The sequence below is a fragment of the Trachurus japonicus genome, chromosome 6 (genome assembly GCF_045865225.1).
Source record: "Trachurus japonicus isolate A0001 chromosome 6, Traja_1.0".
Lineage (NCBI taxonomy): Eukaryota > Metazoa > Chordata > Actinopteri > Carangiformes > Carangidae > Trachurus > Trachurus japonicus.
The window spans coordinates 3,502,013-3,529,027 of record NC_140912.1 but is presented as its reverse complement, the minus strand read 5'-3'; the positions used below and the strand labels follow the sequence as shown (position 1 = coordinate 3,529,027).

The 27,015-nt window shown below is 41.9% G+C and overlaps 1 protein-coding gene across 3 annotated transcripts; it reads left to right on the top strand.

Annotated features, from left to right (window-relative positions):
• Positions 1 to 932: 932 nt before the first annotated feature.
• On the top strand, positions 933 to 27,015 carry kiaa0513 (KIAA0513 ortholog). 3 transcript variants are annotated; one of them, XR_015035966.1, is made up of 13 exons: positions 933 to 1,544; positions 5,541 to 5,640; positions 5,884 to 5,957; positions 6,537 to 6,607; positions 7,786 to 7,993; positions 8,084 to 8,124; positions 8,253 to 8,325; positions 9,995 to 10,072; positions 10,383 to 10,412; positions 22,908 to 22,988; positions 23,481 to 23,575; positions 23,976 to 25,066; positions 25,215 to 27,015. XR_015035966.1 is itself a non-coding variant. In XM_085778337.1 (12 exons), exons 1-12 carry the CDS (start codon positions 1,138 to 1,140, stop codon positions 24,023 to 24,025), a joined length of 1,308 nt encoding a protein of 435 aa, XP_085634463.1. In that variant the 5' UTR covers positions 933 to 1,137; the 3' UTR covers positions 24,026 to 27,015. The 3 variants fall into 3 exon arrangements, 2 of the variants coding, with proteins under 2 accessions (XP_085634463.1, XP_085634464.1); XM_085778337.1 differs by having other exon boundaries at positions 23,976 to 27,015; XM_085778338.1 differs by lacking the exon at positions 10,383 to 10,412 and having other exon boundaries at positions 23,976 to 27,015.

The following is a 27,015-nucleotide window of genomic DNA, read 5'->3' as shown; positions in this document are numbered from 1 at the left end:
AACACGTCTAGAGAAGGGCTTTGCAACATTTTCCCATCAACCCCAGTTGCATGTCAGTGTTTAGCTACAGGAAACAACAACATACAATATTAACCCAATGAACTATAGTGATGTTGTCATTGTGAATGTTATTCACACATGTTGAAGGGGACATATTATGGAAATATCACTTTTTGAAGGCTCAAGCTTTCGCTTTTACCGTGCACTGCTGTCATGCATGCGTGCTTCTGTGTGTGTGAACACCAATAACGGAGAATCAGCGCTATGCAGACATGAATGAACGGAACGATATTGCTTTGGTCGAGCCAAAAGCCGAAAAATCTATTTGTGGCAGAAATTTATTTGTGGCGGGCCACCACGAATAAATGAATGTATGGGAAACACTTGAACAAATATTTGGGTGTTTTACTTGCCTTTCGGCCCCCAAAATGTGAAAACTGAAAAAAATCTGTAGGCTAATTTGCAGGCTCCGGAGAATGCAATCCATGTGGTTTTTTGAGCTGTTCCCTCAGTTGTCGTCCAATGATGTCATTAGTTTTCGAATATGCAAATACCAGCCCTACCTGTGAGTAGCGGTACCGGTAAAAGGGGCGGGGGATTTAAAGGGACAGGCACTGAAACCAGCCGTTCTGAACAGAGCTGTTTGGAACAGATGAACAGAGAGCTGTGATGTTTGATCCTTGGGGTATTTTGACTGAAGCATGTCACAGACATGTCTTTAAGACACCTGGGAACTATTTTAATTTGTGGAAAAGGGGCATAATATGTCTCCTTTAATGTTGTTATGACCATGGTAGCATGGTGATGTTAGCTAGGATTAGGTCGAAGCGCAGCAGTGCTAGCACTAGCATAGCTGTAGATGTCCTCACTGCCATGTGGATCTGTTATGTAATAGGTGATCACTGCTGACTCTCTCCTTCCTGTCTCCACAGATGCATTGGGTTTGTGGTTTCACCTGAGCCAGCACCCACAGGGGTGGGAGGTCCTGCAAGGTCCAAACCCAGTAAAGACTGACCCTGGTTGAAACATCCTGCTAGCTCCTTCATCTGCGGCCGCCCCCATGCTCCTGCAGAGCACAGAATAGCTCCTTCTACCAACGCTGCTGCAGAGCTATAAAAAAAGGGACTTGTTTCCAATATGGAGGGCGTAGCAGTGCAAAACCTGATAGACTTTGACCTGCCCTCAGAGGCCACAACTCTCAGTGTAGACGCAGGCCAACATGAAGGCCACACAGACATTTTCTCCCCAGAGCCGACATCTTCCATGGGAGTTCACCAGCAGCCCTTACTGCCAGAGCCCATGGCCCCATCCAAGGCCAACTCTCACCACCACCATCACCACCACCACCACCAGGAAGGAGGGGATGAAAGTGACGCTACAGAGTCAGCCGACAGCGACAACGATATGGACCCGTCCTCTCACATGTGGGAGCTGAGGAGGTCATCGTCTTCGTCCGCTCATAGTCGGGAGGAAGACGCTGACGCTGAGACGGTGGAGAGGAGGCGGTTCATGAAGGCTTATGTGGAGAAGGTGTTTCATGGAAAGTAAGGAACAATGGGCCTCATTCACCAATATCTTCTTAAGAACCTTCTTAGATTCTTTCTTAAGTTGTTCTTAAGAGGTTCCTTAAGAAAACCCTACGTCAGATTCATCAACGCGTTCGTAAGCCTCAGAATTGTTCGCAGCTGTGTTCCTACTTGATGAATGCCATCTCCTCGTAAGTTGAGGGCGTGTGCCAGGTGAGTCTAATTAACATAGGATTAGCATAGGTCCCCATCAATGCCCGTAAAAGGGCATGAGACTGCAGGGCCGTGTGCACACAGCACCCACAGGCACTGAGCAGAGAAGGTGAAGTGAGAAAGAAAGTTGAAATGCTCAAATGAAAATCTGGGAGGGAGCACCAGACTCCAAACGTAAAAAGAATTTAAGTAGTGAAGTGGCGCTACTGCAGCAGGAATGAAACAAAGAAACAAACAAAGGCTTATATTTAGTTTATATTTTTATATTTATATTTAGGCAATATTTAGTAGCGTCAGCAGTGGATGCAGCTCTTCGGTTGTTATCAGAGACCACACTCTCTCGTGTGCCATCATAAATATCATCATATTATCACCTATGAAAAAAAAACAGTTGTGTGTAGTGTGCACTGTTGCAGCCCGCAATTAGGGGGAAAAAAATCATATCGGCAGCTGTATGCCCCCCCCCCAAAAAAAAAGAGAAAAAAAACAACTGATATGAATTAAGTGTCTATAATGTTTTTTAAGAGACTGCAATGATTTGTCAATTATTATTATTAATATATATGATTATTAAAAACATCATAAAAGATAAGAAAATAATTCTTATTCAAATCATATAATATCATACAACTGCAGAACAAAAGAAAACGCTATAATCGGTTATTTTTGCAGAAGTCTCAGCACCTAAAAGTGCGTAAGTATACTCCTGACTGTTCGTAGATTTTGTTCTTAGTTAAGAACAAATTCTGGATAAGAAAACATTCATGAATGCCACAATCTTCGTAAAAACTTCGTAAGTAGGATTTAAGAACAAATTTGTTCCTAAGAACGGTTCGTGAATGAGGCCCAATGTTTTTGTTTCTAAGTTTTCCAGTATGTCCATCGGTACATCTGTACATCCATCCTCAGTGATGAACTGATTAGATTTTGGGAGTCAAGGGTCACAGTGAGCAATTATGATGAAAATGAACACAAATAGTTCATATTTTCTAAAACTCTAGATTGGTCACTTTATCCCTTGTTGACCTTCGTGGCTTTGGATGATGATGACTACACCTATCACTATTTCTGGCATGTCATTTACCTTACAGAGAACAGACAATAACCAGTACATGAGTTCATAAAGTGAAACAGTTTACAGACCTTGGCACTGGCAACACTCTTGACAATGAGAAATTAGGGATTGTGGATAGAAGTGCATTTTCTCATCTCTGCTGTAAGTTACACATAAACCTGTGCCAGATCAACCATTACACTGCAAAAACTCAAATATCTTACCAAGAATATTTGTCTTATTTCTAGTCAAAATGTCATTTTTTTTAAGACACTTTTTACTTCTTTCAAGCATATTTTCACTTGAAATAAGTAGAAAAATCTGATAGTGGAGCAAGTTTTTTTCCTTATTACGAGCACAAAAAACTTGCTTCCACTGGCAGGGCGCCGAGATGCGGGGGCATTTTCATTTCGGCGTCCAATCCTCCGCGGCCGCCTAGCGCCCTGCAGCGATCATTTCGGCGTTTGGTCTATTTTGTGCACGAGCCGCGAGCCATCGTGTCAATCTTGGCAGGAAGTCACACAAAGAAACACGAGAGAATCTGGTCAATTTTCAAAATAAAACACAGCGAATGACAAACACGTGAGGCCAATGTGTGTACGTTTGTAGCCTATTTAATTATTGAAACAGAGCGCGACAGATGAACACACACAGAGCTGAGGGGCGAAGCGCTTGTCCCCCAGCCGCCACAGAGTCGTTAATTAATGGTATAACGCTGGATGCGCTGGTTTCGTTTTTAATGAGGAGGAAATAAAGAACTCAGCTGTGATTGAAAAGCATGAGTCGAAAGTTGTAACTGTGTAGTGGAAAGGGGTGCAAAGTCGCTACCTAATGGTAACTGGTTGTGGAAACCCTGCTTTACATAAAATAAAAAATAAAAATAAATCATCATTCTGAAGGTGTGGCGGCTTTTATTTTGCCGTGGCGGTGCGCCACGATCAATTACATGTAGCGGAAACCCTGTGCAGAGCCGGTTCAGACCTCCATGGGGCCCTAGGCAAAATTTTGCTAAGGGGCCCTCCTAACTGAACTCCAAACGTTTTCAACAGTCGCACCTGACACCCAGTGCTTCCGCGCATCCCCCCTTTAAACATAGGCTATTGCACTGTTGGTCTAACTAAGAATAAATTCAGAACAAATCAAATTATGTGTGAACAAACAATCATACAGTCTTAAATGTTGGGCATGTAAACATGTTAATGTTTGTAATAACTCACCATTAAATAAAAGTAAAATATAGATACGGCTCCTATTAATTCAGCTCCATAAAATTGGCTGCACTCTACTTTCATTTACTTCAAATGTAGGTTTAAAAAAATGTAGGTAATTATTTAAATTATTATTTATTATATATTATTACCATTGTCATAATAGTTGACAATTTAGCTATCCAGGCAAACAAAATTCAATCTTAGTCAATATTTATCCATTACTTTCCATTTTGTATGAGTGCAGTTGTAACTACACTACAAATAAAATTATAGAAGCCAGCAAGACGCACACAGAGACCGGGGTTCACCCAGGGCTCAGCGCCCTGTTAATGCAGGTCAAACACGGACTAGTCCCTCCCACTCTCCCACCCGGAGAGGAGCGTTACCTGACTGCTGTTCCTGCAGGTCATTGTCATGCTGTTGCTTCCTCCTTTTTTCATTCCCCGAGGGATAACTCCGCTTCATCGTGACGTTTTTAACGCTGTCTTGCTAGGCTGGATCAGGCTGTATGCGCTGGGAATCTGGCACACCTGCGCGACGGACGGTCACGTAGTCTTGTTTTTTTTTTTTCCCGCGGGGCCTCTATCAGTTTGCGGGGCCCTACGCAACGTGCGTAGTGTGCGTATTGGGTGAACCGGTACTGACCCTGTGTCATTTCCTAACATGGTGTTTCTACAAACCAGCAGAGAATCATGCAGTATAGAGATAGTCCAGAGTCAGAGAGCTCAACAGTGTTCCTGTCAACCCACTTTTTGAACTCTGGCAACAATAACCTTGATGGTGGTTTTTCAGCACACAACAGTAGCCTACCCACTGTTTCTTTACACTTTCCTGTTGACTTGTTCGTGCCAGCAGTCCCTCTATAAACCTTTCTGCCAGTTGTTGTTTGTCAGCAGTTTTGCTTTTTTTTTTCTGACTTTTCGGGACTGGTGTTTGCTCTGGGCTGTGTTTTCACTTCAGATCAATTCAGATCAACACTGCTCCAGTTCTGTCACCCGCAGTGACTGCAGATTCAGCCTGTCAGAGTCTCACCACCACAGGCCTGTTGGGGACAGCGCACTGGGCTGACTGACACATGAATATTTGACAACAGATCAAGTGTCAGTTTGGTGAAATGTTAAAAGGGCATGTCTAAATATCAGGGCAACTTAATATTTAATTTCACACGTATTTCTTCAAGTTTTTCTTGGCATTTTCCCTGCAGAGAGCCTGCTGGGTGCTGGATCTCTCTGTCTCTATTTTCTGGTCTCTGAGCTCTTTGTCCAGGTCTAGAGGTGGTAAATCGACAGTGACCTGCTCTTTAGTGTCATAATCCATCTGGTCTTAAAAAAATCATCATGAAACCTCCATGTCTGCTGTCTCCTGATGACAACCCGAGCCTCAGCCCTCTGAACGTGTTCAGTTGAATTGTTAGAGACTGACATTTCGTGTAATGTTCTTAGTGGAGCACAGTCATTTTCTGAATTGTGAAATAAACGCAATTATTAAGCAAACAAAGCATTTACAAGATGTGTATGTCACACCATGTTTTCACAGGGAGGACTTTGACCAGGAAGAGAAGGCTCGCTTTGGAGAGCTGTGCAGCGGAGAGACTGGCAAAGGCAGGGAGTGGTTCGCCAAATACGTCAGTGCACAGGTGAATATGGGGAAATAATGGGATGATAACTGTTCAGACATTATGCGTGAATGAATGTTGAGGAAAATGACCTCAGGAGCACAGTGTTCAGAAATAGTATTTTTGAGAGAGACATCTTATAACTAATGTAGGAAATCAGTTAAGATTATTGCTGGAGTCCTCAGTAGGGTTTATTTCATTTGTATAATTCTGATCAAGCTTGTAACTGTGTGTGTATTGCACTGTGTTGTACTGTGTTCACAGCGCTGCCACTCCAAATGTGTGAGTGAACCCACCTTCTACAGACTGGTGCAGTCTTTTGCAGTTGTCCTGTTCGAGTGAGTCCACATGTGATTGACTTGGTTTGAGACCAACACGCTGTAATGATCTTAACCTATGTGACTGTTAAGGATACGTGTGTGGGATAATCTGTTTGTGTTTGTTAGCAGTTCCCATAAAAAGCAAAAATGTGTTTCAATATTTTCAGTTTTTTCCCAGAGAGGAAACAAGTCTTGAGGGCAAGGTTCCAAAACATACTGTGAAAAGTAAAGTAAGCATCATTTTTAAAGTAAAGGCTCTCTAATGAGTTGGGCTTGCTAGATACTGGTAAATATTAATCAGACTGGAGGTAGAGGATTTTAGGGGCACTGTCTTTAGTAGCAGATTAACACACATTTACCCTTTATTGTGTGTTTCCAGCAGCAGGGATCGGAATAAACTACAGCACTGAACCAGTGTGGCTTTTTTACACAGACAACTGATTGGTAGTATCAACCCTTTTCATGGGTTTGTTAACACAACAAATTGTGTAACAGCATCCACTTCTCCTTTTGAGTCAAGTAGCTCCAGTAAATGACATCAGCTGTTGCAGCAAGGTGATGAAAGGCTCATTATTTAAGAACTTGCTGTGTTTACAGATGTTACCAGATGGATGACTACAGCCCAGCCAAAAACCTAATGACGATGTGCTTCACGTACTACTACATTGGTAAAGTCTAATTCAGCCTTTCTACACATTTTCACTTTCTGTGTCAGTGGTGTTCCCTGTCAAACCAGTTTGCATACACACAGTGAGCTGCTGCTGTGAACTTAGCCCAGTATTACAAAATACAAGAATCGTACAGATGAAGAAACAACTGTGCATGTTTAGGTGGAGATCACTCCTCGGTGCTGATTCACCAGCACAGGTTGGCACTGTGGTTTGTCTTGCAGCAACACCACAAAGACATATGCAGTGGCATTGTGTGGTTGCATGAAGGATGTGCTGGTACGGCAGGAAGCTTTTCTTGATTAGCCAGCCAGTGTGCAACAGCATGTGTCTGCAGCCAGCCCTGCTGTAATGTGTTTATCTAGAAATAAACCAGCAGCACACACCTTTATTCACCAGTGACTGTAAAAAGCATCCTTGTATGATTCAAACAGCAAAGCAACACTCCTGGATGGATCCGTCTGAAGCTGGCGGTGCTAATTATTGTTTTCATTTCCAGCCCAATGACTCACAGCTGGAGCAGGTGAAGCTAATTGCTCCATCAAATGTCAGACAGGCCTCATTTTTCGAAACACCTCATGGTGTCTCACCTGTGAGATTATCCTGGCTTCAGAGCCCTTAACATTTGGCTTTGGATAAATCCTGTGAGGTGATGTGTTGTAAACTCTTACCTGGACCAGGCTGTGATGCTGCCGACGACAGAAACTTCTTGAAGACATTTCACCTCTCATCCAAAATGCTTCTTCAGTTCTAAAAAACTATGTGGAAGTTCCAGGCAACTCCAACCCTAACGCTTTCCATAACATGGACATTAGCATCCGCAAAAGAGTGTCCCTTCTTGTCTGTAATGTCTAACACCTTTCAACACCAGTTATCAGCCACCTATAATGCAATCTTTAGAGCCCCTCTTAGGCGGTTGAACTCCCTCTCACACCTTGAGTCAACTCACATGATGAGTGACTTCACTATTCTGGATCTGTGGGAGTCCCACAGAACGGAAGAAACCTTTTGGATGAAAGGTGAAACGTCTTCAAGAACTAAAAAAGATGTCCAATTGCCTTCAACTTTATCACCTAATGGGTGACTGAGAACCTACGCAGACAAATAAAACAACATCTCATCAAATCCCTTAACAAGTAGAAATCATCATTTTGAACGTTCTGCTCTTCTTCTATCAGGGAAGTGTCAGCTGTCTCCGTCAGAGCTGCTGGATCGTGGCGGACCTCCAGCTGGTCTGGACTCGTACCTCGACAAGGCCAACTCCTGGCTGACTGGGAAAAAGGATGCTGCCGAGCGCCTCCTTAAAACTACACCTAAGCCTGATGTCAAAGGCTTCTTTGGAGGCCTAGAGAGCAAGCTCAGGAGTTCTATGGCTGCCAAGCCCGAGTGAGCAAACACTCAGTTCACTTCTTCTCATTCACATGGTCTGACATGATTTTGAATTCCTTACCCTTCCTCCCTTTCTCTTCTTCTTAGACAAGGGGAAAATCCAGGTGAGACAAAGCCCAAATCACCAGGTAGCGTCCTCTTAATAAGCGTGCGACAGAAAATCAGTCTCCTTCTTCACTTAACTGTTGTTTATCAGCTGTGATTTAGAAATCCACTGATTTGTGACCAGTGAGCCATGTTTTCTCTTCCTGCACAGTGACTGAGGCTCCAGAGGAAAAGAAAGGGGAGAAGGTTTACCTGTACACTCACCTGAAGCAGCAGCCCATCTGGTAAGTCATTGAGATATTGTTCCTGAGTGTGTTAAAGGGATAGTAATTGAAATTTCACTCATTATCTACTCACCCTCATGTGGACTAAGGGCTGGGAGAAGTTTCCGCTACCAACAAGCTTGAAAAATAGACTTATTTAATTTTTTTCGGAACAATTTCGCATTTCGGGGCTTCAGAACAAGACGGACATTACATACGAGCAGCATGGAGGTATTTGGATGTTTTTTGGTGTGTCTTTTTGTTACGAAGACAGTTGGTATCCATTTGTAACCGTTATACTGACATGTACGCAGAGACCCCCTGTAACTCAGAGAAGCCACGGAGGACTCTGGCACTTCTCCCAGCCCTTAGTCCACATGAGGGTGAGTAGATAAGAAATTTCAATTTTGGGTGAACTATCCCTTTAACAGTGCAAAAGACAATATTAAAATAAAGTCAACTTTATATCAGAACCTGCCTTTTGAGTATTCAATACGTTTGAAGAGTGGCATTGAAAGATTTGTGTCTTTATCTTTCATCCACGACTGCAGCTCTTGTCAGTTTGAACAACCACAGGTCATTTTTATGAATCTAGTGCCACTATAGCTGCAGGTACCAAATCTTCATTTACTTCATCCTTCTTGGCTTGGTTAGATTTAGGCACAAAAACTAAAACTAAAAATAAGTGCTTCCTCAATATTAGACCATCTTTGTCGTCGTGGTTACCATAATAACATTGGGGTTAAATTTTGTCAAATGCACAACATAAATTGCTGTGTCACATTGCCGACCTCTCTTTCTACCAACACCTCCTGCTTTCTCTCTTTGCCCTATGCCATCACACCTCTCACCTAGCAACAAAACCTAATTATGGGTCATAAGAACAACCTACGGGCTCAACAGTCGCTGAATTCCCAACAGTTAGTAAAACCCCCAAAACATTTCAGGTTGCTAGGTTTTTAGCCGCTGATGGCTCCACTGTGTTCACCAGCTGCCACGTCAAATCACACAAACAGTGTTAAGAGAAGCCGAATGCAGCAGTGACAAGGTGCTGCTGTGACTTTGACTGTTGTTTGGTACTGGACAGGAAGTGCAGAGCTGGCTCTTACAGCTTTTTTGATTAAAAACAACTTCCTGCCGCAGGAAGAGGGTCCATAAGAGAGTGGAGAGAGTTCCTAGTCAAAATAATCAGCCCAAAAGTTGAAAGGGAAAACCATTCTGTACAGATGAAAGTAAAGGTTTATCACAAGTAAGCCACTGTTAATAGATAAATATTCATGATTGTAGCTGTGTAGTTGGTATGTGTAGGTGCAGTTTAGACCTCCCCCTATACTGTAGCTTTAGAGTTGGACATAGCAGGCATGTACTGATAAATGACTAATTGTGAATTGATTCATTGTTAAAAAGAAGAGACGGATCAACAGTAAAGAAGCATATTATTCTGAAGGGGTAGATTGAAAACCTTTACAATAATAAAAATCTTTCTTAATCTTTTTTTTCTTTCTTACCTCTAGGGGCTGCTGACCCCATCAGGCCACCGTAGATTCTTGTATACAACTAAATGGCAAAAATTGCCATATGTCATCTTGTTTCTGTCCTGCAAGAGAAATTGAGACATTTTCTTTGCAGCCTCATCTCCTGTGACATAGTGAAGTAGTGGAGACATAAACTTCTCTGTTCTCTCTGTCAGGCACACGCTGAGATTTTGGAACGCTGCTTTTTTTGATGCCGTCCATTGTGAGCGGAAGAAACGGTCACCAACTACGAGGTGAGTGCGGATGCAAAATCTGGACAGATACTTGAAACAGTTAACTATTTATTAATGTGATATATTATAAAGTTTAAAACCTAAGTGCGCTGTTTCTCTTTGTGTGTCACTGTAACTGTTGATTGAAATATAAACTAAGGTTGAAGGTCCTGTGCGGATGTTCTGCTTCAGCAAAGACAGATCTCAGTGCTGTTCAGTCTCCTGATGCCCCACACCTTCTCTTTTCCTCTTTTCTCTTCTTCTCTGAGCTGTTGTTGTTCTACCTTTTCTGCATGTTGACTTTGTCTCTTTGTGCCTTGCTGCCGGGCAGGGGAACGCAGGATGAAGAGAAAGACGAGAGGTCTGTCCTTCTATTTGTCCGCTGCCCTAAAAACCAAAAAGAAAGAGCGCAGTCAAACTGAGAGAGGCAGACAGGAGCAGGCGGGCAGAGTCTGTGCAGTTTTACACCACAGATCTTTTAGAAACAGTAGCTGCTGATGTCTGTGCTGAGGAGACAGTTGTGTGTGTGTGTGTGTGTGTGTGTGTGTGTGTGTGTGTGTGTGTGTGTGTGTGTGTGTGTGTGTAGTTATTTATGGTGTGTAAACAGCGTCAGATATTTGGATACACATGAAGACTGTTAAAGGGATAGTTCACCCAAAATTCAAATTTCACTCATTATCTACTCACCCTCATGTCAACTAAGAGCTGTGAGAATTTTCAGAGTCCTCCGTCCCTTCTCTGAGTTACGGGGGGGTCCGCGCAGCAGTATTTGTCCATACAGTATTTGTCCATGTCCGCTCATCTGCGCATGCGTGGCGTTTGAGGTAGTCTGCTGGAGTTCCATCATCTTAACTCTTTTTAAACTGCTTTTTAATCAAATTCCTATGGGTTTTTAATCACCCTCATGCACAAATCCTGTCTTTTAATCACTCCACTCCTTTACGGGTTACCTCTTTTAGTAATCAGACGGGCTGATTGCTGCAATTCAAGTCGTCAGTGCCACCGACCCGAGCCGCCATTGACAGATTGCCGGCTCTTAGCTTTTTGACCCTCTTTTTCGTTTTTTCTCTGCACTAAATGGGCTGGGTTGCCCACCTCCTTATGGAGGAACCCCCCGTGGATATTTCGGCCCTCATCTGAGGTCACTCCAACACATTATTTGCTCTCTGACCGACATTGAAGTGAGAGGCTCAGGCTGTTTTAACCCAGCAGCAAAAAGCGACTACTGGCAGGAAACCGCTGAAACCGGCCCAGCTTACCGGACGCTCATTCACCGCAGCAGGTCCAGTCTCTGGACCTGTGTCGGTAAGTTTTGTTTTGTTTTGGTTCTGACAAACCTAACATCTACTGAGTGATTTCTACGCAGTGGCTCCCGTTGTGGAGCCCGGCGTGTAAGTTTCGCTTTGTGCTGTTACAATAACAACAACATCATCATCAACAACAACAACAATTCAATTTCCCAAGACACCTTTACTGGCCACAGCTGTTTCTCTCCCCAGCTTTCATCACCGTACAGAAATGGCTCCACTTACCTCCCAGTCCCAGTCCGGTTGCTCCAGCTGTGTCCGCCTGACCGACAAGATAGCCGAGCTAGAGAAAAGGATATCCAATCTGTACCAGATCCAGGCGGCGGAGAACTTTATGGATACCATCACCTTCGGCCCTGCACAACCCGATTTCCAGATGTCCGAGTCCATCTCCCGATCCCCTGCTATCAGCAGGGTCGGAGCTGCGTCGCTGGATGAGCCCGGTGACATCGCTCGCCATTCGGCTACTGTCGCCCCTCCGCCGGCCGCCGCTCCCGATGACACCTGGGCACGGCTCGGAGCGAAGCCAAAAGCCGCTGTGAGCTCCACACCTCTTCATCCGGAGCATTGGGTTCGTGTGGGCGCCAAAAAAGGGAGAAGCAGCCCCCCCTCCCATGCACCTGCACCCCCCCACTTTAACATCCAACTTAACAATAAATATGATGTTCTCAGCATAATTGACTTCCCCCTCCTGGATGACAGGCCACAGGTCTCTACACCATCTGCACCTGTGCGTTTTCCCCGCAGTAGGACTTGCAGGCGATCCCAGCCTGCGTTTACTCCTGCTCCTAAGTCCCGCGGCTCGTCACACCGCTCGTCCCTTACCGTCTCCCGGCCACCACAGCAGATAACATCACAAGGATCGCCACCATCATATCCACATCCCCACAATTCCCCACGGAGGTCTTCTGTGCATCCCCACTCCCAGGTGCAGCGCTCCCCGTCTCTGCTGGTGATCGGCACATCGCTGGTCAGGCATGTGGCGGTGCGTAACAGCAGGACTTTCTGTCATCCAGGTGCCTCAGTAAACAACATCGAAACAGCTGCTTTGCACCTAAGTGCCCAGTACAGGTCCGCCTCTGCCCTGGTTCTTGAGGCAGGTGTAAATGACATTAAGACCCGGCGTTCAGAGGCCCTCAAAGAGGATTTCATACACCTTGTGGATACGCTGCTGGACACCGGAAAGCAGCTTATTATTTCCGGTCCGCTGCCCTCTCCCCGCTACGGCGATGAGAAATACAGTCGTCTCCGTCAGCTCCACACCTGGTTGAAGGGCATCTGTATGCGTAAAAGCATCCCTTTCGTGGACAACTTCACTACATTTTCAAACAGACCTCAACTTTTTCGAAGTGATGGCTTACACCCAAACCTAGAAGGTTCCCGCCTCCTAGCTTCGAACATTGAGCTGACCCTCCGCTCATGTGACCACAGTGACCCTTGACTAGCTGTAACCCAGTCTAGCTCCCCCTACCTGTGCAATAGGTACAGTGCACTTCCACTAGCTGTAACCCAGTCTAGCTCCCCCTACCTGTGCAACAGCCTCATTACACCCAAGAACATCCCAGTAAGAGTGACAACTAGACCTTATCGTTCACAGGCTCTGTTTGCAAATCATAGCAACTCATTTAACTTAATTAGTGTGACTGCTGAAGCAGTCACACTATTGTTCTTCTGTTTGGCCATTTTCTTCCGCCTTTTTACGGTCTTCTTCTAGTCCTTCATACTTTGTGCTATTTCAACAATTCATATATCAAAACGTGCAGCTTTTTTTGAACTTTATCGGCATTACTTTTCTCTTTTTAACTATTTATACTTTTTCAAATATTTAACTTTTTCTGATTTTTTTCAGCTTTATAATGTGTGTGTGTTGCGTCTAACGAGCAGAGCCAGAGTGGTGTCAGAGTGGATAGAGGCAAAAAAACATTCTAGAGTTTTTCTGGCTAAACTGTCAGCACGGCCACAAATTAAACTCTAGACAAATTATTTTCTCCAGTTTTGTAGCCACACTTGTCTTCTGGCTAAAATTCTGGTCAAAAATGCAAAGAGACTTAGATAATAATTTAAAATATTTTTTAAATGCAGCCAGGGAGCTCTCTGCTCCCATTCAGCTCAATGCATTTTTTTCACATCAGCAGGAGAAGGAGCTCAACTTTGTAACTTGCCGTTAAGTGCTTTTTAATTCATTTTAATTCACCAAAAAATAGTCACAGGTCACAAAAAAGTCCTCTTCTTACTTGGTGTGGCTAATTTATACTAATTACTCTTTATTTTAAACATCATTGAAAAATCTCACATTCATCAAAGTCTCAACCTCTCTTCTTCATAACTCCACTGTAGTGTAGGGGTTAGGGTGGATGCTTGCCAACCCTAAGGTTACTGGTTCGAATCCAAGGGAAGAACTCTTGTTATGTTATGTTGAATTCTGCTCTCCTCCCCCGCCTTCAATTGGTTACAGGTGTTTGTTATCTCCTTGATTACTCATACCAGTTTGCAGCACATCATCACATTACAATGAATGACAACAGTCTTGAAAGCAGTGTGCTCTCTGTAGCCGAGTGGCAGAGTAAAGGTTTAGTGATCATATGGTCATGGGTTCGATTCCTGCCTCAGTCATTTCACATCATTGCTTGACTTTTGATTCCAATTATTCAGCTGTCATTGGACAGTCTTTGATTCCTCATAGTATAAAGCTCATTGTAACTCAGGTTCTCTGTGGCCATATGGTTAGTGTGTTAGGTGTTGTGCTATTTCAACAATTCATATATCAAAACGTGCAGCTTTTTTTGAACTTTATCGGCATTACTTTTCTCTTTTTAACTATTTATATTTTTTAAAATATTTAACTTTTTCTGCAAATTAAACCCTAGACAAATTATTTTCTCCAGTTTTGTAGCCACACTTGTCTTCTGGCTAAAATTCTGGTCAAAAATGCAAAGAGACTTAGATAATAATTTAAAATATTTTTTAAATGCAGCCAGGGAGCTCTCTGCTCTCATTCAGCCCAATGCTGAGAGTTCTCCACAACTCTGTCTGTAGTCCAGTTGGTTACAGGTGTTTGTTAAGAGACGCATTAATTGCTTCTGCCACCGTTTGCAGCACATCATCACATTACAATGGCAACATGCTTATGTCTGTGCTCTCTGTGGCGAAGTGGCAGAGTAAAGGTTTATTGATCATGAGGTCATGGGTTCGATTCCTTACTTTTTTTTTTAAGCAGAAGCCAGTGATCCTCTTATCAAAGGTTTTCTTTACCCCTCACATACTGTCTCTGTCTGTAGCCTAGTGGTTAGCTTGCTGGTCTGGAGACCTGAAGGTTGCTGGTTCAAATCTTGCCTCAACAACAATTATAGTGAATTATTTTCCCAGTCGTCCTCTGTTGACTTCTGATAACTTGCTTCATGTTGAAACTGCTGCTCTCAGCCTGAAATTCACAGAAATTTTCATTCTAAGTCATTCAAGCTTGACTCTCAAGCTTTCTTGATGTTGACAGTGTGCAGATCATTAACAGACAACAGTCTCTGCAACTGTGTGTGCACTGTGGCCTAGAGGCAGAGTGAAAGTCTAGTGACCATGAGGTTGTGGGTTCGATTCCGACCTTGGTCAAACATTTGTATGGTGATCACTGCTTGCACTATTTGCTAATTCTGCAACAGCGTTCAGTTGCTATCAGCAGTCACACCATTTCCATTCTTGGAAATGCTTTTTCTAGTTCCAATTAAAATTGCCCCTTCTACTGTTCCTACATCAGGCAATCCACCCTTCGCCATTCCTGTCATTATTTCACACAAACGTTGTCTTGCTCAAAGTCACCAACATGGGGCGCATACATATCTCCTGCGTTCACTACCTCCCTCTTCCCTCAAAATCAAGAACCCATCCATTCCAACTACACCTTTCCCACTCAACCCAGCCACTTTCAAGAATAGAAATGGCATGGGAATAATTCATTTAAACATTAGAAGTTTGCCTCAGAAACTGGATTATATTAATGTATTACTTCTTCAAACTGATCCTGATATATTGGTGTTAAGTGAATCATGGCTTACAAAACATATTAGTGACACAGATATTGCCATAAAGGGCTACAACTTATATAGAGTGGATAGGGTTGGAAGAGGAGGTGGAGTGATAATGTATATTAAATCAGATTTTTCTGCTTCTATCTTAGATGCTATGTCTAGTCCAAAATGTTATGAATTTCTTGCTGTGAAAGTTCAGATAGGGCCTTCCTCATTGACAGTAATAGTGATCTACAGACCACCATCTGCTGATCAAAATTCCATTGATGCCCTTGCAAGCCTGATCTCAAAATACTCTGATGGGGAACTTATTGTCACGGGCGATTTCAATTTAAACTGGCTCAGTGATTCATCTGAGTACCTCAAAGAGGTCAGCAATAATCTTAATCTATCTCAGTTGATAACAGATCCCACCAGGCCAAACCTGAAAGATTATTCTAAGTCTACTTTGATAGACCTTTTATTTTCCAACAAGCCTGACAAAATTACAGCCTGTGGTGTTTTTGAACTCGGTATTAGTGATCACTGTCCAGTTGCTTGTGTGAGAAGCACACGTCTAACTAAAACAAAATCCCACTCGATTACTAAAAGAAATTTTAGACACTTTGATTCTCAGTCTTTTCTTAATGATCTTCAACATAGTGATCTATACCTTATAATGGAAATCTCAGACTCTATAATGGCACTTGACTTTTTCATAAAAACTTTCAACTCAATTGTTGATAAGCATGCGCCGCTTAAGAAATTCAGAATTAAAGATAGAATAACACCATGGTTTTCCCATGATTTATCAACCCTATTTAAAGCAGATAACAGCGGCACGGCCGTTTCGGCTAATGCTGCGTTCAAGGCAGGCTTTTGAAACCGTAAGTTACAGCTTCAAGTCACAACTATGACTTGGTAGCGTTCCAGGTAACCCGTAGCTCGTGTTTTTACCGTCCTGTTGTCTGTGAAAGTTCCCTATAACGGCCACTCGTAACTTCCGACCCGTGAACTCGTACCAGATCGAACTGGTATGACTTCACAGGAAGGAAAAACACAAAGCACGAGTTTCCTTGAACGCACCATGAGTTAGCAGCCCCCGCCCTTGTCAGGCATCAATTGGTCCTCGTGCTACGTCACCACATTCACGCGCATCCCTTGGCTGCACACACAGCCCTTCATGCCGTTCTCTCCCCTCATTGGATAACACTTGTATCCCACAAGGAAAATGTTCTCCTCGGGTTACAGCAGAGCAGAGTGACGGAGAGACTCGTGTTTAGGCTGAAATACTTCATGTAAGTGATTGCTGACGGAAAATAGGACTATTTAGGACTTATATTAACAAAAACATTCCACTGATATCTGCTTTAAGGAAAGAAGTCGTGCCTGGTCTCAGGCTAGAATCTCAGGTGACCCCTCACACTGGCTGCTATTCAGACAACTTAGAAATAAATGCACTGCTGCAGTGAGGAAAGCCAAATCAGATTACTTCTTAGGTCTCATTACTAATTCATACTCAAATCAGGTAAATTTTTGGAAAGCAGTTAATCTGACCAAAAACAAAATCACAAACTCTTTCCCTACGCACATCAAACACAATCACTGTGTGGTCTCAGACCAAGAAGAGATCTGCAAATTATTTAACGAGCATTTTGTTGAAGCAGGTCATATGTTTGATTCAGCCTACACTGGGCCTCCTCTAGGTGTTGATGATAGTGCAGGTCCAACAAACCTGGCCCCTAAATTCTCCTTTAAACCCTTCACCCTGAATGCTGTGCTGGAAGCACTGCAAAAAATTAATATTAGATGTTCAATTGGTGAGGATAATTTAGACTCCTTCTTTATAAAACTCTCTTCTCCTATAATTGCAAAATATGTATGTCACATTTTCAATCTTTCAATCCTTGGAGGTAGTTTCCCCAGTGTTTGGAAAACAGCTCATGTGACACCTTTACATAAAGACAGCGATAAAGAGGAGTTAAACAACTATCGGCCAATCTCCAAGTTGTCTCCTTTGGCTAAGATCATGGAATCCTTAGTGAACACCCAACTCCTGCCTTTTCTCTCAACCCACTCAGTTCTCAGCCCACATCAGTCTGGTTTTAGAGCAAATCACAGCACTATTTCAGCTGTCACCTTAGTTAATAACAATATAATAACTGCACTAGACAAGAGAAAGCACTGCGCTGCCCTTTTTATTGACTTAGCGAAAGCTTTTGACACGGTTGACCATCAACTGCTTCTACAAAAATTAGGTAGTATTGGTCTTGATAGTGTGGCACAAAACTGGTTCTGTGACTATCTGTCTGGAAGATGGCAGTGTGTAAAAATGGGTGCTGCCCGGTCAGAATATTTACAGCTAACAAAAGGGGTGCCACAGGGCTCAATTCTGGGCCCTGTCCTTTTCACTATCTATATTAATGATATTGTCCCCTCTCTGAGTAATTGTCAAGCCCATCTGTATGCAGATGATACAATAATTTACTGTATTGCTGACACTGTACAGCTTGCTATGGACAACCTTCAACACTCCTTCAATCATTTGCAGAAAGCTCTCATCAAACTTAAACTTGTATTAAATTCAAATAAAACAAAATACATGCTATTCACTAGATCCAAAAACACAGAATATAACCGCCTGCACCTATCTACGCTAAATGGCTCTACTATTCAGAGAGTCACTGAGTTTAAATATCTAGGTATCTGGCTTGATGAAAAATTCACTTTTAAATTTCACATAGACAACCTCACTAGCAAACTTAGACAAAAAATTGGCTTCTTTTTCAGAAATAAATCTATTTTCCCTATGATCTGCAGAAAGAGGATTGTTGAAGCTGTCTTTATGCCAGTGTTGGACTATGGTGATATTATTTATAGGAATGCTGCCCCTTCAATTCTTTCACCTCTAGATGTGGTCTATCACTCTGCTCTTAGATTCATTACCGGCGATAGTTATAGCACTCATCATTGTAAACTGTACACAAAAGTAGATTGGTCTTCCCTGTCAGAAAGACGCAACAATCACTGGCATCTCTTCATCTTTAAAGCCATTACTGAAAAACTCCCACCATACATTACAACACTGTTAGATTTAAATCAAGGTTCATATTCAACTCGCTCCAATGACTGGCTTACTTTTAAAGTCCCCCGGGTACAAACTGAACTTGGTAAATCTGCATTTTGCTATGATGCCCCTGCCTCCTGGAACGACCTTCAACTCACACTTAAAATTGATGCCCCTCCATCCTATCAACATTATAAAAATATAATCTCAAACCTCTTTACCACAGTCTGTAACTGTTTTTAGATTTTGTAATGAATCAGCTGTATTTAACTTTTGTAACTGTGTTTTATCCTATGCTGTGCATTGTGTTTTGCTTTGAATGTTGCTGTGATCTCGACGACATTGCAAATGAGGGTAAAACCTCAATGTCCTTTCGAGAATAAATAAAGGTTTGAAATAATGGTTGTCAATGGATACCAACTTTCTTTGTCCAAAAAGACACACCAAAAAACATCCAAATACCTCCATACTGCTCGTCTGTAATATCCCTCTTGTATTGAAGCCCCAACATGAGAAATTGTTCCGAAAAAATTTAATAAGTCTATATTTTAAGCTTGTTTGTAGCGGAAGCTCCCAGTGTCTCGGTTCACTGCTCTTCCTGTGTCGAAATTTGCACTGACCGGCGGAACAATTTCTCATGTCGGGGCTTCAATACAAGAGGGACATTACAGACGAGCAGTATGGAGGTATTTGGATGTTTTTTGGTGTGTCTTTTTGGACGAAGAAGGTTGGTATCCATTGACAACCACTATATGGACAAATACTGCTGCGCAGACCCCCCCATAACTCAGAGAAGGCACAGAGGACTCTGAAACTTCTCCCAGCCCTTAGTCGACATGAGGGTGAGTAGACAATGAGTGGAATTTGAATTTTGGGTGAACTATCCCTTTAAGTGTTTACACAACAAGCCAGAAAAAGTTGTAGTTTGACTGTGAGAGACACCAGGCAAGTGTGACAGTGATGGTTGGGGTTGTAAGACATGTATGCATAAGACATGTAATAACAATCCATGTACTGTATACTGTATGAAGGTGATACACATGAGTATAGACTTGATATTAATGTATCAAGTTTTATTTCCAAGTCAATATAATTGACAATAGAATACTTGGAGGTAGAGGTAGCTTTTTTGCTTTCAGAATCATCCACCAGTAACCCCAGTTCAAAAACTGAAAATCATTCATACCCCTGGTAGCATGGAGTGTGCTGTAAGAATAATTAAAAACATAAATAACTGGTAGTGTTGCTGATTGACAGCTGATTTGTTACATGTTGGGAGGCTTCCTGAGCTTCCTTACATTACCCTGTGGAGTTCTTGCCAGAAGTGCTGTGGAGCAATGAGTATGTGTTTAATCATCGCTTTGCACACGTGTGGTGGCACATCCATTACACAGATACAGAGTCAGTTTCACACTATTCCTACAAACAAAGGCAGTAAAACACATGGATGTAAACAGCAAAACAAGTGTGTCAGGATAAAAAAAAGCGACTTTAAACTGTTAATTCAAAAGCAGAAAACAAAATAGATGAAGATTGAATAATGATTTTTTTTTAATTGTAAAGCTTTATAATCAATGTACGATCATGTTTTCATCATCTTTATTTAAAGACAGAACACTTTGAGTTCATTAAAGCAAAAGTAAGCGATCCGGTCGTTTTGGCTAACTTCTTGTCAGCCGATGGAGTTAGCAGCCCCCGCCCTCGTCATGGATCTATTGGTCCTCGTCCCAACGTCACCACATTCACGCGCATCCCTTGGCTGCACACACAGAGAGGACCGCCCCTTTATGCCGTTCTCTCTCCTCATTGGATAAAGGTTGTAGGATACAAGGAAGTATACAAGAGGTTTTCTCCTCGGCTTACAGCAGAGCAGAGTGACTGACAGACCCGTGTTTCAGACCAAACACTCTTTATAAGTGATTGCTGTCGGAAGATATAACTATTTAAGACTTATATTAACACAAACATTCCGCTTACTTCTGCTTTAATGCTCAATAAATCAGTTTCTTAATTGATTCTAGTTAAACATGGTACAAGTCTGTGACCATTCCACCGGGATACTCCAGACTCCACAGCTGCCAAGATGGATGACCTACAACACACATCCACATCCACTTCAGCAGCACTGATGAGTGTCAGACAGTGAATCAAAGTCCAGCAGACGGTGCAGCTGGGCGGGGGGTTAATGTGAGAGCAGCTTGGTGCTCAGGGTGAGGCTCAAGGTCTGGGAGTCGCCTGGGGTCTAATTTGCAGTTTGTCAGATGCGCGCAAGTGAACAGCGATAGGATAGTCACTAATGGCAAATCCCCAGACTGGATGACTGGAGTCTGGAGTGAAACTGTGTTGTGTGTAAATTAAAAGATATGATCTGTTTAATATCACAGCCGCTGAAACTGTCCACATCCCTAGAATTATAAATTGGACGTGGTTTGACTTTTAATTGGATTTCTGTGCTTATGTAACGTTGTTTCTTTAGTCCACCCTATAATTATATTTCTGCTTCTGCTGGCATGTTGTTGTGGTTGTCTAATACATGATGTGATTCACCTGGGTGCTCTGTCATGCTGCTGTTGAAATGATTTTTTGTGGCAAGTCAAAGCTTCACACAGACAGTAAACATCCTGAATGTGCAAAGAGACCATGTCAAATACCAGAGGTGGTATTTCTCTGCAGAGCCACTGCAGCCTGTCTCTTCACAGCTCACTGCATGTTCACACCATTTCACTTCTTGCATGTGATGGGTTTTCTACCTCCATCCGCATGTTCTCTTCACAGTCTCTAGTGTATCTATGCACACTTCTGTTTCCACTGTGGATTGATAGTAGAGATATGAAGAGATCCGTGGCACATGACATGAATACAATTAAATCACTTTGGGTGGATATTGATGTTTGGAGATGTGTATTTCTGACAACACCTCGACAGCTAATGTGGTTCCATGTGTGTTGTTGAGATATTTACAGATGATCCACAGTAAAGTATATTGTAGCTCTATTTATTATTATTATTATTTTTTTTTTTAGCTTAGGTTTGGTCTCCACCTGCTGCTGGGAAATATCTGGTTTCATAGCTGCTTTTTTTTTTTTTTTACTGTGATGTACGGTGGATTTCATATTTGATATTTTTTGTTGCTGCTTGGTGCTTAAATGCCCTGTAAATTAAAGAAACTCTGGTACGAGGTAGTAATTATGGCTCCATCACCTTTAGTGACCCTGTCCCATATTACATTTATTTCGACATCTCAGTCAGTTCTGGGCCCCTCTAATGTTTTTATAGTGAGGAGAGATGTACCTACAGAAGCCTTGAGACAGAAGTTAAAAATAATAGTTCATTATTTTTAATACACATTCACAATCTTAACATGTCTCTGGTGGAAAAAACATTGCTACTAAGAAAGACATGACAGTAATGTAACAGATGTATTTGTGTGTTATGTGTACCTGTAGTATGTGCACGTCAGCCTCTGGCCAGAGTAATATCAAAAACATTAAACCAATCACAAGCCACTACTTTTGTGTTTTGTAAAAGTTTTAGATTTTAGCATCAGTGATAACACAAGTAATTTGCTTTTGTTTTTCAGGAAATATACAGACTGCTTTTTTTTCTTTTTTTTTTTACATGAAGTAGTGAAATAGTACAGAGTGCAGCAGCATCCTGATTTTACAGTACAACCCTGGTGAATTGAACACATTCAAACATTAATACACAGTGTGAATTCACACATTTCATTTGCCTGTTGATAATAATTTGAGAATGAATCATTTGTTTTTTTATTGTTTTTCGCTGATGGCTGATTAATGTGTTCTTTGTCCTGTAATATTGTTTTACTTGTTTTATGTGTAATGGAATCTCGCTTTTGCATTCTTATGAAAAATGAGCAGTTACAGGGATGGATGTCATGGCCCCACGAGGCAGATAATAGAGTGAAAAGTTCAAGAGCCCAGTAACCAGTATTTTAAAGGTCCCATATTATAGACTTTTATAGTGTTTTATTTGAAGTGCTGAGCCAGAGGATTTATCTTAAGAACTAAAATCATCTCAGTGTAGTTTTACATCTTCCCTCTCAGTCTTTAGCTCTAGTAACAACAGGTCAGTCAGCCAATCAGAAGAGAGGAGGCTCTGAGTCTCTCTTGATGGGACTTGGGGCATTGACTGCTTTGTTGTGACATCACAAAGTTACAGAGGTCCTGATTGCTCAGTTTCTGAATACAGGCTGTGTGCATTTCGATGTGAACTGAGGCTTTGATACTTCTTAGTCTTCAATGAAATAGTACCTAGACCTGATGTATAATCACTGACCACATCTATCTTTGTACTACATATATATGGGACCTTTAAATTTATGGTGTTGCTGCAAAAAGTGAGCATCACATCAACAGGCGATCTTTTTTGACACCCAACCCTGGCCTGTTTCTGCAGAGACACTGAAGGTCAAGTGGAGATTCGAGAATTAAAGCCTGACTCTGACTCTCTCTGTGCTGCAGGGAGAAGTGGTGTCACATGACCCAGGAGGAGAGGGACGACAGCTCCAAAATCGATGAGAACATTGTCTTTGGACAACTGGGGTGAGGACATCGCCACAGTGTTGTTTGTGTACTCACACAGTGGAATAAAGCACATGGAGGCTTTAAGTTTTGAATATGCTCATGGACACTTATTGACACCACAGACACGCTGTTGTTATCTTACTTGATACTGCTATTTTTATTACCTCATCCTACTCTGATTGGAGGCACATGCAGTGTCATGCTCTTGCAGCATAGTGACAGTGGTATTTTTGCTTTTGATTGACTTACCCAAACCAATCATCACTCTGCATGCTTGAAACTGACATCAATTTACGGATTAATGTATATATCAAATTAAAATGAATCTGTATGTACTGCACTGCATATTCAACTGTATCAATCAGTGATTTATTATTGGTTCACATATTCTCCTCCTTTTGATAGGCTAATTATTGAGTCAAGTTTGTCTAAATAGTTGATATGGAACATACTCTATGTTCTGTGTTTGAGTTTGCATTGATGTGTTTCTGGTCTTGTGCGTATTCTCAGGACATTCACCCACAACATGTTGGCGTTTGGGCTCAGTAAGAAGCTGTGCAATGACTTCCTGAAGAAGCAGGCAGTCATTGGGAACCTGAATGAAGGTAAAACACTGAGGGGATAATTTAGACTAAATCAGTTGAACTTTGAGTCCATTCTTTTATTTGTGAAGTGAAGGTGACTCTCACTGTGATCAGATCTCAGCAAGATGCACAGTGCACAACACATTCTCAAAGCAGCTATTTGTGAAGCTGTCTGCCAGAAACCCACTTTTGCCTAACATCAGACACCAAGCAGCAGACAGATAAAGAACCAGACGATCCCTCAGGAGCTGTTAGAGACCAGAGGAACAATTTCAGAAACATAACACCAAATGAATGACTGTTCCTCCTGCTGCGTGTGCCAATAAAACATGTTTGCTTACAAGTTCGGCTTAAAAGATGATGGTATGTTAATTTAACTGATCATTCTGCAGCTAAAAACATGTGTTTTCTTCATTTGCAGAACAATACAAGTTGCTGAGTGACCACATAGAGAAAATGGCGGCAGAGTGAGTTTGAGGACAACAGGTTACATTTCAAAGTCTCTGCATCAAAGACTGAAAGCGCACAGATAGGCCCATGAGACATTTCTATTCAGCTCATCATAGTGAGTAAGTTGTTTTGACTGTTGTTGCATATGTGTGGTGCAGTGCCAAGAAACAGCATAATCCTCTATCCTGAACTGTGCCATAGTTGTAGCAAACACTTGTTTGTCCAGCTTGGTTGTGATCTTCTGCATCCTGGTCCTTTAGCAGTAATAATAACCTCTGTCTGTGAGCTGCTTCACCAAACCTAGAAGCATAAAGTGAAATCACAAAGTATAATCTGAACATGCTCCGTATGGAGGCAGATACGTGTGATGCATAGACATCTTTGTTTTACTGTGTCCCCTTGGTAACCATATTTATTACATGTTAGTCTAATAGCATCTGTTGTAAAACTGTACTAAGTATCATCCTGCCTTGTTGCATTTTACATACACGTCCACATATTGTACAGGTCAAACTGATGGGTACACAGCTCATAGTGTTTTAATCTGCTACTGGGATGGTGTACCGTCCGTAACACTGTAGTAGTCAAACTGGATAAATACAAAAAATAATACAGCTTTGAAAACATATGGTGACATAACTTAATTGCTGTCATTTAAAAAAAGCAGAAACAATAAGGTTCCATGTCCTCTGTTAAAGACATAGCAGGTGTATGCTTCCTTTCCCAGAGTTAAACCAGAAGATAGATACTACTCTCACGTCTGTGTCGGATGAATGAAGCTAAAGGATTGTCAGCCTAGCTGAGCCTAAAGCCTGAACACAGCTACACTGCTAAAGCTCACAGGTTAGCATGCATTAGACTTTGTTTGTACTTTTAATCCACACTAAAGGTGAAGTGGGAAAAAAAGGCAGCTTGCATATTTTGGAGTGAGGTTGTTTACGCCTGTCACGTTCACACTTGAATAGTTTTATGGATTAAACAGACATGATATATGACGTGTTAATTGGTGAGATTTAAAGGTGCTGGGGTGTGCAGGTTACATAGAACAGAGTTGAGTAGGTGGTCCCTCGAAATGGTCTAGACCACCTCTGGATGTGATCTGAGTATCAAATGATTCCTCATGCACCTTGGCTGCATTCACACTTGAATTTTGAGCTGACCTGTGAGGTCTGTTTCTTCCCCCTGCTTCAAGTCTTTAAGCTGTGCTAAGCTACCTGCTAGCTGTAGCTTCATATCACACAGACAGTAGTATGAGTCTCCCTTTCCTCCTTTATTTGTCTCCCTTCTGTATGCTTCCTTAGAGAAATACTGCAACCTACTTCAATCCCATTTTTGCCACTTTCACGCCGACACATTTATCATCTCGTGGTTCTTGTAATAAGAAACTTAACCCTTAGGAACATTTACCATCCAAAGTGCCTTCCATTAAAGTGAATACACTCGACTTGATCCTCTAATGCTTCCCTTGATTGAACACTAATTCAGAGCCTGCAAAGATCACTTTTTTCATGATTGCCTAAGTTTTAACTGTTGCAAGTACAGTTCACTGTTTTCTGTAGTGGTTAATTTTCATTAGTTGACCTGTAATGCCAGCAGTTTAGCTGAGCTCTGACTCACCATACACACCCTTCCCTGCTCTGCTGCATGTGCATCTATCTATGTCTATTAAGCATGTGGAAATCAAGCCACTGTAAACCAAGTGACTGAACTGTGGGCTGACATTCTTTAATTGTATTACTTCATCTTGCCACAGGGGGGTAGCATTGTGTCTTCATTCAAAGCACTTATTCCTAAATCCAAACACCCATCCCTGCTGTTTCAAGAATATATCAATCTGTGTGCATATAGATAATGAAACGTGGTTGTCTACATTTGAAGATCAGGATGATGCTCTTCCTGTGAGCCATTTCAAATCATTTAATCAATTGTGTTGATGAAGTCATTGTGTAAATAATGTAGATATTTCTCTGTATGTTAGTGGAATTGAATCGTGTGCTGCTGTGAATTTGTAGGTCTTTAATTTCAGATGTATAAACAATAGATATACCAGTGCTTTGTGACCCCTGTGTCCATGAGGAACATGCAGTAAATGTCTGTAGTCATGACCCCGAAGTGCCCCCATGAAGCCCACCTCTGATTAATGTGCTCATTCAAGTGTTTGCATAATAGTGTTGTGAAATAATCTTCAGTGTAAATGCAGCTTAATGACATATCTTCATGTTGCCTTCTTCTCCCAGTCTGATCATACACATTTTATGGAAAGCCTGAAACTCTGATTATCTCATGTGTCCCTTTGCATGTGTGTGTCTGAATCTCTGAAACATCTTCCAAAGCGAAGTGCAGAATAACTAAACGCCTCCAGTTCCCTACTGTTTGTTTTCCCTGATGTGATCTTTGACCTCTGGGTTGGTTGAAGTATTTGACCTGTATATTGTACTTAGTAGCTCAGCATGAGCCAGTTGCACTACATTTATCTCAGCATCTCTATACTGCCATCTCCCTCTCAATAACATTGATGCTTTTAATATTTGTGCTCCATGGCCAGTGCTTTCTCTCTTTTTAACTCAGACATATCCGAGTCTTGATGGTAGTTTTTCTTGTGGAACTTTTTTTTACCAGACATTTTTTATGTAACGTGGAGTTATCAACCAAGTGAAGTTTATCATCAAAGGAGTTAATTAAGTTATTGTGAAATTGCAGTGTTGATATTGTTCATGTGTCTCCATTGGTGTTTAGTTTTGGGGATCCATGCTAAAAGCTTAGGCTACACTGTGTTGGGTGATGGCAGCTAGCTAACATTATTCCAATCAAGATGAAAGACAATAAGTCCATCTCTAGCAAACTCAGGTGAACATGTTAATTCATCATTAGATTCACATTGATAATGATATCACATTTCATTTGTAAAAATAAATAACCAGAGAAAGTTCATGTGAACTGCTGGAGACTGACATCATCATGTTGATTATTTTGTGAGAGATACAGTGGTACCTAGTTCGTTAAAAAAAACA

Bases quoted from the DNA above. Each gene is read 5' to 3' on its own strand.
- kiaa0513 (XM_085778337.1), top strand. From the start codon at position 1,138: ATGGAGGGCGTAGCAGTGCAAAACCTGATAGACTTTGACCTGCCCTCA. The intron at 8,326-9,994 runs GTAAGTCATTGA...TCTCTCTGTCAG, and splicing joins CTGAAGCAGCAGCCCATCTG to GCACACGCTGAGATTTTGGA. The intron at 23,576-23,975 runs GTAAAACACTGA...CTTCATTTGCAG, and splicing joins CATTGGGAACCTGAATGAAG to AACAATACAAGTTGCTGAGT.